The sequence below is a fragment of the Thermobia domestica genome, chromosome 6, assembly GCF_964235325.1.
Source record: "Thermobia domestica chromosome 6, izTheDome1.hap1.1, whole genome shotgun sequence".
In the NCBI taxonomy this organism is placed as follows: domain Eukaryota; kingdom Metazoa; phylum Arthropoda; class Insecta; order Zygentoma; family Lepismatidae; genus Thermobia; species Thermobia domestica.
The window spans coordinates 258,130,304-258,143,923 of NC_137459.1; the positions used below are offsets into that span (position 1 = coordinate 258,130,304).

Consider the following 13,620-nt stretch of genomic DNA (forward strand, 5'->3'; position numbering starts at 1 on the left):
GGTTAGGTGCTTGAAACGCCAATACACCATGGTCTCGTTTATCCGACCTTCGTTTATTCCACATACCACATTATGCGACATATCATTGCAGATAAAAAATAGCATCAATCGCCAAGTACTGCGAATTGTGTTCTTTATCTTTTGATGCTCTGGAGTCCGTCGCCTAGCGCGCCCGTCTACACCATAACCCAGATAGCATGTAAGCTTAAATCAAGGGTCGCTTTCCCTTGATTTTGGCTTAGCAATGTACAGTTGATGCGACAAGCGACAATCAACGTTTATTTTAGCTTGTTTTTAACTTGAAAAGAAGCTTGAATGCGACAAGCGACAATCAACGTTTATTTTAGCTTGTTTTTAACTTGAAAAGAAGCTTGAATTTATCAACTTTCTACTAAGCCTATTTCAAGCTTGATTCAAAACGCTTGACGTTTGTCGATTGTTTAGCAAATGGAGTCATCTGTAGGATTGGTGAGTAGTCTGAGATTTGGCGCTTGATTTCTTCCAAAAGGTAAACAAAGGTAAGCTATGTGTATGAAATGTAATAGTAAGCCCTACTTTAGTTTTAGTTACAAAATAAAAAGGTGATTTTTATTTTAGACTAGTGCGCTAAGCGCTTTTAGGATAGTATTACTTTTCAAATATGGATGGAATTTTATGTTTATACCTTTTATGTTGTTTTCTTTTTTTTAAGTGTGTTCATCCGTATAATGTATACCATATTTAGCCATTGGATTCTTTAAAGTCAGCGATGGCTCTTGACAATTAGCATCAGGATAGACGCCCGAAGGGGAGGGGGTGGGGCCCGGGCCCCCTTTGGCTTACGAAAATGTATACGTAATATAGAAATCATGTATATTAAATACCAGGCGTAATATAGCAACCATGGAGATGGGCCCCTCCCTAGAAAATTTTCCTCGGGCACCCCTGAATATCAGTACAAAAATTAGAGCGTTAACTTCAGCAGACGGCTTTATCATATTAAAAATTTATAGGTGGAATACTTGATAACTGTTAAGGCATTGCTTTAGCAGACGGCTGTACCATATTTATATCGATTTTATGGTCATTTTTCACTAGATTTGAGATAATACTGTTACATATAGAGAATTTTGGAACTTGGGGGCCAAAATCAGGTAAAACCACCGTGTTTACAGGAGAAATTAGTTGGTGTTACGTAACCGTAATTACTAACATAACTAACCAAACCTAACCTAAATCATCAAAAACAGAAAATATAGGAAGAAAGTACGAATTCAGGTAAAATCACCATGTAAAAATTACTGCGGATATTTTATGTCTTTTTCCACTTTCCTCGTTTATGTGCATGTCCTCCGTCGCTGACACGCCTGCTCTCTACGGACGCATCCCCTCGCTCCGCTCGGGACTCCCAGCTACACTCCTGCCCTGACTCGGTTAGATGGCATTCGTGCTTTTTTTGTGGCCACCTAGCACAAGTTGGTTCGTGGTTTATGCACTAGCTTCTCATTTAGTGGATATTCTACAAAAAGGAACCGGGAAATGCAATGTGTGAACATTTGGTAGAACCATCTGCTCGAGTAATGCCCAAGTATCTTAACCCAGCCTAACCTAAACTAACCCAAACTAACTTAACCTACCTAAACCATTAAAAAAAATACAAAATATATACCAAGAAAGTACAAAATTTAAGCAAAATATTGCCACCCTCAGTTCAAAAAATATGCCGTTACATAACACTTTACGTAGCATAGCTGAGCGAACGAAGGGGAATAGATGCCCCGCAGGGCTCGTTTTTTTCCCCCTACTTTTTAAGTTACACGCGTTTGGCATTGCAACCATTGCAGACGGTCATTTTCCAAAGCTTCATATGTACTTACTGCCATCTCATTCCTTGCTTGTATTCGTCTGCCTACCGCCTTGTCAATTAGATCCACCATAACATACTTAATTTTCCATTTCGTAGGATTCTATATAACAGATACGATTTATTAAGTCTAAACACATTAAAATAATTTATTTAATTAGGTAGAGCCATCTGCTAAAGTTAACCTTATATTAATAATGAAGGTGGTTAAATGATAATGTAAGTGTTTTAAACTCAATAAATTGTATGTACAAATGAGTATACATGGGAAAGTAAGTATGTTATGGTGGAGCTATTTGCCAGGGCGGAAGGCGGTTGAATACAAGCAAGGAACGAAATGACAGTATTTGTATGTTAAGTTTTGGAAAATGACAGTCTACAATGGCTGCAATGCCAATCGTGTGTAACTTAAAAGATATGGGAAAAAAACGAGCCCTACGGGGCTTCTAATCCCCTCCGCTCGCTCAGCTGTGGTTCGTGAAGTGTTTGTAAAGTAGTGCCTCAAATCTAGTGAAAAAATCAACAAAATCGATTTAAATTTGGAGAGCCGTCCGCTAAAGTAATGAAAATTACGTTTTATCTCTACAATCGAGGAGAAAACTGCTTTGAATTAATACATTGCCTAAGCTTTCTTGTTTTAGCTTTCACCGATACACTAAAAATTTTAACTGATGTGGCTTCCACAAGAATCGGTACGGATGATATTTAAATGCAGCAAGCAAGCCTGGACATTTCACTCATTTTAGAATGCATCATGCTTATCTTTCGTTCCTTATGTTCTTCCATATTTATTCGCAGGTTGGGGGCAAAATTGAAGAATATAAATACTTATGTCCGACTTTATTTAGTATCAATTACTTATTCTAAGGTATACTTCATCAATCTTAGATTAAGTGATATCACTCATTTCATCGCTTTACAATAAGAGGAAGGAAAGGTTCCATCGGGTATGGACTTTTGGGTTTACGGTAAAAGAACGATGAATTTCGAAAAATTACTTATTAGATATTAATAATAATTCAAAATGGATTATTACGCGAAAATAAGTTGGCATATTAGTTTGAAGTTTGTTAGGTAAGAAGTCGAGGGTGTAAGTTTGAAGAAAACTAGGTTTTTCGTTGCTTACATTTTTATCTTTTTATCCTCTAAAAACAGTAACTTCTGTCTCTTAATTGATTTTAGTGCTTTTGTTTACTTTTTTTTCTACCAGGTGAATGAAGTCTGGATCTTAAATCTCAGAAAAATATTTGCAATCTGAACGGATGTAATAAAGAAATAACGCTATTTTTCAGGATTGGCCAAAACCGTGTTTTTTTTTTTTAACTTTTTTTCACTTAAACCGGAATGTTTGCTTTACACCAATTTTTTTTTTTTTTTTTTTTTTTTTTTTTGTTTAAATACGTTTACCTTAGATTAAAGTGGAGTAACCGTTGCCCCCTTTTTATTAAGAGTAAAGGTAATTTGAGGCTGATGATTCGATTGAACAGGGTCGCAACCTCGAGAAATGAACGCAACTCGCTCAAACTAGAGGTCATAGGTCAACTAGTTCTGCAAATGATCTGCCATTACATCATAAATTATTCAGCAGTCTACTCCTTCAGCATTGGTTAAGCTTGAATTTTCCTTGTCGGAGGCATGATAGTCCACAAGTTGAGTGGGGGTTGGATTCGTGAAAAATAATTTTTTAACTTGTCTCTTTAATTGTGATTTTATTTTATCAAGTTTGGAGTTCCCGCCGAACTGCCTGTAGTGCGCTGCCACTAGCGGACGGTCAACAAAACTTTTCCACAGAAGCTGATTAAGTGTCTAAATTTATAACATTGGAAAGTAGATCGACGAAACAGAGATTTCCATTAGGTTTGACTGTTGTTAATAATAATAATAATAAAAAGTTTTATTTAGAAAGATAGTATGAATGGTCCAGAACTATTAGTCACTTCCTGTATTGATTAGCAAATTAAATTAAGCCTATATTTCTGACTGACTAAATTAGATCTTCTGTACTATATAGTCTTTTAAAATTGTCCATTGATTTAATGTGTATAGCTATAGAGTGATTCCATTTTGCAGTTCTTTCCCTTTTGGTTCTTAAGTGGCTCCTAAAATATTCACAAGTATGCAAGATCACTGCAACGTATTTCTATCAGTTGACCTCCGTGGATGATGGGTCTGTGGATTTATTGCTTTTGTTATCAAGGGATTCTGGTTTCGAGTTCAAATGAAGAACAATATCTCTCGAGTGCAAACTGAGTAGTGGTTCGGATCTCACTTTAAGCTGTAGGTCCCGTTCTTCATAACCCCGCTGTTATGTCCTTAACCATAGAAAGACGAAGGTGGGTCAAATTTGCCCGCACTTTCTTTTTCTCTTTGCCCGAACAAATGAATTTTACAACGTTTGAATTTTTTTGTATTTTCTTCTGTAATCTAAACTTAAATTTAGTTTTATTAGAAAGCACATTATTGTGGTAGGTTTTTTTTTTTTTTTTTTAGCGCAGGAGACTAAGTACATTTTTTTAGCAACTTAGAAATGTTAAGAGGAGTACAGTTTTACCTTGAAAGGATCATGTAAACTTATCTATTCATTGAATGGATGACTAAATTAACATAATCTACTTTTATACATTGAGCAAACGTAATACTCTCAGGTTTAGTATAGTAACTTGTCTACACAGGCTAATGTATTTCAAGCTACTTCATGTCTGCTAACCAAATGCGGTAGTAGTCTGTACTGGGACTTGTAATATTTCCTATTAAAATAAAATTTCACAAGTCTTAAAATAATTTTACAACTCACATTTATTAGTAGCAGTCATTAAATAGCTTTAAAATACATTAGTAGGGTTAAAATTGGAATTTACAACCACGAGCAAAATTGACCCCCCTTAGTCTTTCACGTGACCAATTATAGTTTAGTCTTCCTAGGGTTAATGTTAAGATACACGGATGACTAATGATAGTGAATGATTATGAAGGAATTAGTGGCATGAGAACGGGAAAACCCTGACGAATATGATATTGTCCATCATAAACTCATAAGGCCGGAGATTGAACCAAAGATCCGTCGCACCAAAAGGCAACGTTCTACCTCTGAGCAATCAACCCTTTCCTTCCGCAGTGCTGATGAATGACGTCATACTCTAATGATCTGGTCATAATTCTGCAACATAGTGGTCTTCTACACACGTCTTCCTAATTGTTCCCCACTTTTCCCCCCAAGATTTCTGATTAAATGAACAGCGAACTCATATTTAAATAAAATCTTTGAGTTTTGTCCCACGGTTATGCGGGGCAGCCTAAAGGAGACGGTGATGATGAGAATGAATTAAATAATGGATTGAAGAAAGTGGAGGGGAACGGTAGAACCCTGAGAAAATCTACGCACACGGTGTTTGTCCACCACAAACGTACACCCATGTCCAAAATTATTGTCGCATGTCTATAAATATGTTGTTGTAGGAATAAAATTTGATAACGAATTCGCCCTGTATTTCTTATAATGTTGGTATGTGCATAATCGGCAAAGACATGTATGTGGCAAATTTCATGTCAAAAGAGCAGTAAATAAGAACAACAAAACGAAAATAAAACTTTCTTGTCCATTTGTTTTACTCATTCTAATTTACGTGCTTATAATTCTTTCCCTATAAAATTTTCCACAAGAAGACAGTTATAGATATGCGACAATCATTTTGAACATGAATGTACATTTAATTGTTTCAATGGTTTGTGAAATAATATATTTTCTAGTTATATTAACACCTTCAAAACAATATTTCCTAAAATTTATTGCAGATATCAGAATGGTATTTGGCCAAATGCAATCTACTTTAGCTGACCTTAGTGAAAGAGTATCTTCCGTCCAGAAGAAGGTCGACACACTTCTAAGTAATGGTGTGAGTGTGAAAGCAGAGTCCATAAACGAAGAATCCGAACTTCTTGGCCTTCTGCCTCTGCGAACGTTCAATGATTTTCAAACATTTGAGAGAAAGCTTGAAGAACCTAACTACGGAAAGAAATATGTAAGTATCCTATCAAACCTGTACAAGTTATGAAGCAGGTTTCAAATCTTTGTTATATCTTTTAATTTACGTCTTTTTGGAACATCTCTCTTTTGACTAAATGTTAGCATCAACTCCATTTTTGCCAATTTAGTCATTATGATGTGCATTAGCTATGGACTATAATTTTTGGTCAACTTGCCATTCATACTTGCTAATATAATCATTTAGGCGGCAATTAAATCTTTTGCAGTCAATTTTTTTTTTTAGAAAATATGAAAAACCTAAAAAAAAGTAGTTTATCTTGGTATTTTTCTAATTCTTTTGTTTACAACAGCACTTACATTGTCACAGTAAATTAGATCTTTTATCAGTCTCACCTATCCGTCACGGTAAATTGGGATTCCTGGATCTGGTTTCTCCATAGTCAATTTGTTTGATTAGTTTCTAGTGTATTTTTAGTTTGGGTGGAGTTTTTCTTGTTGAGATGCGTGCATGTGCATGTATATATTTTTGTGATAGATCAATGGTGTTATCCAGCCATACCCAGCATTAGAAGTTGAAAATAATTCAAGAGATTTTATTACTTCTAGTCAATGAAGGAACAAATTGTATTGTGAAACTGTTTGATTTGAGGATATCAAAAGATAAATAATATTAGAACATCTTTGTAAACTAGTAGACTTAAAGTACCAAATATTTAGTTTCTTTATTCCTAAATTCTGTTACCTATAAGTTAAGGTAAGTTGAGCCATTTTTAGCTAGTTTTTGTGCGTCATTTAGCTATTTTCTGACACTACTTGTTGGCAGCACTGATTAACCCACTGTTACTTGTTACTTTTGGAAGTGTATGTAATTTCCATATAGATACACACACACAAACACACACACACACACACATATATATATATATATATATATATATATATATATATATATATATAGTATTTTTTTCTAATTCAAACGGACAATGGTCCTTTTAAATAACCGCTATTCCGATATAAAGCTGAAAGTTACCAAATAAATCCCAGGCAAACAGTTTTTGTTAGTCACGTAGCCCATTTGATACGGCCTTCCGTGAAACTCAGAACCCCACGCCTTTTTTTTTCACACTTCACATTACGGTATCTAAAAATTAATCTAGTTTCATTCATGCTTTGTTTTTTTTCCACTGGTAGAAAAACATAACAATACGGACCCTTATATATATTGTTTTTCTTTTTGATTTCAGCATGCATTAGATCTAAATACTTTCCTTTCTTTCAGGTAAAAGTATTACTGTCAATTGGTGGTAAGGATTTTAAAAGGTTTCGCTCACAATGCAATAAGAAGAACTTTGTGCGACAAACTCGCAATGGAATTCTCCTACTCTGGCAGGAAACCAAGGATCATGAAGCAAAAAAGCACACCTTTGGGTCCAACCAAATGTACAATAAGATCAACAGTAAGTTGATTTGAAAAGTTGTACTGAAATATTTAACTTCATTTATTTATTTATGCTAGTAACCATACAAAATTCCAGCTTGCTAATTATTAAGTCTTACTTCTCTCGTACTGGACGTGTGTTCTCATATTAGTATGTCCCAAGCAATCAGAAGTAATTCTTCATGAATAAAGTATGCTTTGAGTACTTTAGGATTCTTTTACTGTCAAGTAGTAAAATATGTAAATGTGTTCACCCTTACTGGGTGAATATAACATCTGTGTAGAATGTATAGGAAATTCAATAACTGATCCAACACTCTATGTTGTAAACAAAGCTTTACTGGCAGAGTACATATTTAAACAAATCTTTGCTTTGAAAAGCATTCAAAAGAATTTGTAAGGTGTACGGAAAATCTAAAACCAAATACAATTCCAAGGTAGGAATGATTCCAGGGCTAAATAAAGTCAATAGTGTCAACGAATTTAAATTGAAGTACAGTGTAGGAATCACTACTGTGAAGTATAATTTTGCACCAGACTTTTCGTGTATACCTGTAAATTTGATACTGTCTACCACACGAATATAACTTTGTTGGGTTGGCAACACTGTTAGTCTGGTAGTATTACATAGTATGCCAAACTGTCTCCCCTGCCGATATTTTAAAGGTGCAAAATTTCAGAGCTCTTTGTCTAACACTGGAACGCAGATAAAACACTAGAAGAACATAGCTTTCGAAGTTACCATAATTCCAATATAAAAAGAGAAAAGTTGCAGGCTGTCAAGACGGCGAATAGTCAAACTTTCGTCTTTCTGTCGTCTTCATCTTTCAATTTTTCGTGACAACGAAGGTAGCCAAAACCTAATGTGTTTTTTGTAGTGTTATTTAAGGTGACTTGAAACGTTGACTCAAAACCATATCACCACTAAGGGCACCGGAAGAAAGTCTTGTTACACTTGTATCGAAAAATGTAACTTTTCCATTATATAATATACCAAAAGTGTGGTGGAAGATAACTTTCTATAGTACCCTTACATAAAAATCACAAAATAGGGGCCTAGCTTAGGTGACTTGAAAAATAATATAGGAATTAGTTTCAGCTCTAGGTATCGATGTTTAGAAACCATACCATAATTCCGTAAAGCTATTTAAGAGGGAAATTTATTTCAAATGACAGTTTTTTTTAAAGAATAAAAATCGCTAGTATTTGCTTGAAATTCTATCTTTCTTTTCAGCTGCTGTTCGTAAGATGTACACCGTCGCAACAGAAGAAACGGTGAAGGAAGTATTGGGTGTTTGGCTGCAGCAGGCGGAGCCTAGACTACTGCGTAGGTAAGTATAGTTTTACCTATTTTCCTTACAATCACGAGAGAGATCGGAAAGTCCTTACCATCACTAAATAAGCTAGGGATCTGCAACTTAGTCCATGGACGCGTTCTTCTCTACATATACGTTTTGTATTCACTACATTTCTCACATCTATAGGTCACTAGATCAATATCATATGCATAGAATTCTGTGGATTTGGAGGAAAAAGAGATTTACAGCGTTTCAATGCCTTTTACTTTCCCGGACCCCAAGATATGAACATCTTATTATAATAATTGTAATCCTTCCCTTTTTCTTCCTTTTAGGATATGTATCATAAAACGCTTTTGTAATAATTTTAAATGAGAAGTTACTTCCATATTTCAAATCTTAAAAGATTTAGAGATATCGACATTTTATTAGAATAATTGTAATCCCCACCTTTTTTTCTCCTCTCCACATCGTTTCTTTCCCTTTTTACTAGCATGTCAAAAAAGAAAAAAAAGGGCCGAAACACGTGGCAAAGTATTTTAAATGAGAAATGGAAATACTGAACTTCAAATCTCTCACCTTAAGGGATTAAATACTTTACTATAATAATTATAATCCCCATCCATTTTTCTTTCCACCCCCCTTTCTTACCTTCGAGGCATATTTCAAAAGCGCTTAAATTCTTATCTACTTATTTTAAATAATATGAAAATACCAAATTTCATGTTTCAAACCTTCATAAATTCAGAGATTTCGACATCTTATAATAATTGTAATCCTCACTCCTTTTCTTTCTCACTTTTTTTCTTTTTTTCCTTTGTACTAAAATATCAAAAACCGCTTAAATATGTCAAATTATTTGAAATGAGACATCCGAATATCAAATTTCAAGTCTGTAACCTTAAGGAATTCGGAGATATGGTCATATTTTAAAAATACGTCCCACACCTATTTTCCTCCCCTTCCTGTCGAGTTTGCAAAAATCCTTCCTTAGTGGTATCCTACGTAACAAATCCCATGTACTGTCCATATTTAACTTGTCTATCTTAAGCGATTTGGCCTGTGCAAAGATCTGTCGGTCACTCAATCACTTAGGTCTTTGTATTTTATATAGCGAGATGAGTTCATTTTTACGCACTCATGTATTAGTACACAGTGAAATGAGATGAAATGTTTACCTTGTATGTATTTATTATTTTATTATCCCTTATAATTTAGCAACTTGCCTGTTACTTTCCTCGGAGGATGGAAATTTTAACTAAAATCGAGATTCATTACTGTTTACATTTTTATTTTCTTGTCTTCTGGAAGAAAGTACCTCTGTTAATTTTATTTTTTGATTACTCCTATCTGCTGAATGAAATCTTTTTTTTTAAAGAATAACTTTTATTCCTTGATTAATTTTGGTGTTGATTACTTGTTTTCTATACTGCAGGAAATTTCATTTTTTGAAAACTGCGATGTCAGAGTAATAGAGAGATAGGCACTTACTGTTATATTTGCCTTCTAAAAACATTTCCTACCTGCTGCATGAAAAACAGAAAGCAACTAACCTATTTTTTTCTTGACTAATTTTAGTGTTATTTTACATCTTTTCTATCTACTGAACGAACTCATCTCATGAGAGAAAAACTACAATACCACCCTCTTTCTTGATTGATTAGAGTTAATTACTTCTTTTCTATACTAAATGAAACCATCTTACATTCTGGAAAACTCTGCAATGCCATTGTAATAGAGAAATATGCAATTGCAGTATCTTCCAGACGATAAGATTATTTCGTTTAGTATAGAAACAAGCAATAAAGTACTATAATTAATTAAGATACAGATGGTATTGTAGTTTTTTTTTCCTTCTCAGAAGATACGGTTTCATTCAGGAGATAGAAAAGAAGTAAAATAACATTAAAACTAATCAAGAAATAGATTTTTTTTCCTAGAAGATAAAGACTTCAGCAGTTAGAAAATTTTGTTAAAAGACAAAATAATAGTAAATGCACATTTCTCTCTTACAAAGACATTCCCGAGTTTTCGGGAAGATAAGACTTCATTCAGTATGAAAAAGAAGTAATCAACACTAAAATTGAACAAGAAACAAAGGTTAATGTTTTATCCACAAGATAAAGACTTCATTCAGCAGTGGCAGTAATAAAAAAAAAATTAAAAAAGTAAGAGTAGTTTTTTTCCCCCAAAGACAAAAAGATTTCAATAGGATAGAGCACGCCAAAGTATGCGTATGCGTAAACACTCAACAACAAATTAACAGGAAAATAAATAGGGAGACATAGGTCTTAAAATGCATTCAGAATTTGACTGGATTGAAGTAAATGAAGTGATTTTCCTGCCTTGTGCCATGTACACTGAGAAATGTTTCTGCTTTCAAAGATGGGATATAAAGAACTAGGTCGATAGGTCGCAGGAGTATTTATTACTTCTCTATAATGAATTGTGAAACGACGCTAATGACTCCGACACGACGTTCCATGAATATGGGTCAAATAAACTTAGTGTTACATTTACGGTAATGAGTCATCCCTTCTTCACTTGATATGTATGATGAAGGCAATATGCATGTCTACCTATCAGTGATTCTTGTGTTTTGAAAGAATGAAACGTTGCAAAGATGTATTCCTCCGCTGTAAGGCTCAGGATTAAAATCCGTTTGTTTTACTGTCACAAATAATTCCAGTGAATTGTTATTTAACACCTCTTTACGTGTTAGTCACCAGTAACTTTTTTATTTTTTATTTTTAAAGAGAAATATTTCATTGAACCTCTAAGGTATGTTCCAAACTCGTTGCAAAATGGTACGAAGTTGTCCGTATACACGGTGCCTACTTTAGTAAATTCTACACTTTTCCTGTGAATTGCGAACTACACTTTCCCATGCATTCTGTTGTACATTACGCAGGATAACGCCTTGTAGGTCATCATCTATCATTTGTGTTGCTCCGTGAAGAATACAAGGTATATAGGTTCACACACTTATGACCTATCTTTCCTGTGAATCGTGAGATCAGATTGCATTTCATACAAGGCATGGAGAGAAAATTACAGAAATAAGTAAATATTTGTTCTTCCATCTCTCAGTGATTTCTTATATCAGTGATTACTTCGTTTGTTTTTCGTAACGCCGTGCTTATACAACAGTACCGAGTGAGTCAATATGACATTTTCTGGATTTATCTCAATTGATGCTCTCACAGAACAATGCACATTTTCAGCTAGGAAATTAAAAAAAAACTTTACTGAAAATTTACTGGCACTAGAACATTGAAATAGGTAAAGTGAATAAATATCATGCAGTGGTACCAGTGATGAAACGAGTAACATACTTCGTGACTCGTGATCCCGAAGTAGTCAGATCCCTGACCCTGTATGACCCAGACAGATTCGTGCGATCCCGAGACGACTTAATATGAGACTGTGGGAGAGTATGTTGTAATTGTAACAAACGCGATTCTTTCCTTTCAAGTGTTTCTTATGAGTGATCGTCAAAATTTAATCAAATAAGGCTGTAAAACGTAAAATGTAGAATATAAGGGATGCCGCTAAACCGAAAGAGTGTTTGGGTAATGTTTGTGTATAGTAGTGTTTAAAATTACTTTATTAATTTTCAGTATGGGAAGATGGATTATATTGTATTTGACATAGTCAAGACACTTTGAATAAGAAGTGTCACACTACAAATCTAACATCTGAATAGGTGAGCTCGATTAGGGAATATTAATTCACTATAAAAAATTCTACCGTAATGCTATAGAGATCATATTTGGAGTGCTTCCAAGCCATGGATCACCAGATCTGAGAAACGAGTGCCAGACTCTGTTGCCTTGTGTGGCACTTACTTCAAAGAATAATAATGTATTTTAATGAGAGCGTATTTATAAGGTAAACAATATGAATGTTTTCTTTTAACTGTGCAATCAATTACATGTTTTTCAGTACGTATTTATGATCGTTATTTTGCAGAGAACGAAGAAATTCAAAACCTGTAGTGGAAGGTCACACCGTTGAAGTTGAGGAACCCAATTAAGGAAATAAGTTAGAAATAATACAAAATATGTAAATAAGTTCAATAAATAACATTGTAATACAAGCTGATTGTTTTCATGGAACCTTATATCAGTTATTGCGTAGAATGTAGGGATAATTTATTTCAATTATGTAGCAGAAGGATGCGAAATCATAAGTTATGATCGGGGAGAGATAGGAGTAAATAAGTAAGTAAAAAAAAAATGCACTGGAAAGTTTTGAAATGAAGATTTCATATATTGAACATCCAAAATTATTGATATATGTAAGGTTAGGGATAATGCTTATCCACTAGGTTGTCCACTAACTGCACAGATTTACTGTAAATAGTTTGTATACTTCTGACAGTGTCGATGTCACCTTATCTCTCCAGTAAATTATTGAGGATGAATTTTCTTCCAAAATTTTGAAGTATGGGAATGGCCATCCTCAGTATTTCGCACCCTGTGTAGCAGTGGTTCTAGGATTTAATTTATATTTCTTTCTTTCCTGAAATCTGATAATTTAAAAGTTTGCTTAGCCCTTGACGTTTGTCTAGTGGTGTACGTCTTTGGTGCGCCTAGGGTCGTGATCGATTCCCAGTGGAAGACCTTACAAACACTGAACGCATTACTGTTCGGATTCTACAGGTCAGTGTCTCATGTAAAACTTCGTGCTGAAACGGGACGCTCAGCTTCAACATCAAACTGTGGTTAATGGTAAACTAATTGGATGCTGATCTGCCAGGTCGCATAGTATATTCACCAAGGAACTCAGGAAAAGTGTTGTTTTCTATGTTGAGATAAGATACTAATCTCAATAGACTGGAGTATGGGGTATATATTCAACACCAATGTTGTGTGAGACATGGATTTATAATTTAACATGATATTTCAATAATGTTACTCAACAGAAATAAACCTGAACCTCGTGCTGCAAAGACGCATAATGGACGAAGGAAAGAAGCATAATACAGATTGTGAAAGTATACATTATTTTGCTTTCATTTTGACCGAACACAACTATTCTTTTTCAGAACATT

General features: G+C 34.4%; 1 protein-coding gene across 2 annotated transcripts; it reads left to right on the forward strand.

Annotated features, from left to right (window-relative positions):
- The first annotated feature begins 447 nt into the window (after nucleotides 1-447).
- On the forward strand, nucleotides 448-12,663 carry LOC145688481 (uncharacterized). 2 transcript variants are annotated; one of them, XM_081762773.1, is made up of 5 exons: nucleotides 448-518; nucleotides 5,636-5,862; nucleotides 7,108-7,285; nucleotides 8,501-8,597; nucleotides 12,537-12,663. In XM_081762773.1, exons 2-5 carry the CDS (start codon nucleotides 5,644-5,646, stop codon nucleotides 12,598-12,600), a joined length of 558 nt encoding a protein of 185 aa, XP_081618899.1. In that variant the 5' UTR covers nucleotides 448-518; nucleotides 5,636-5,643; the 3' UTR covers nucleotides 12,601-12,663. The 2 variants fall into 2 exon arrangements, with proteins under 2 accessions (XP_081618899.1, XP_081618897.1); XM_081762771.1 differs by lacking the exon at nucleotides 448-518 and having other exon boundaries at nucleotides 4,434-5,862.
- The last annotated feature ends 957 nt before the right edge of the window (nucleotides 12,664-13,620 follow it).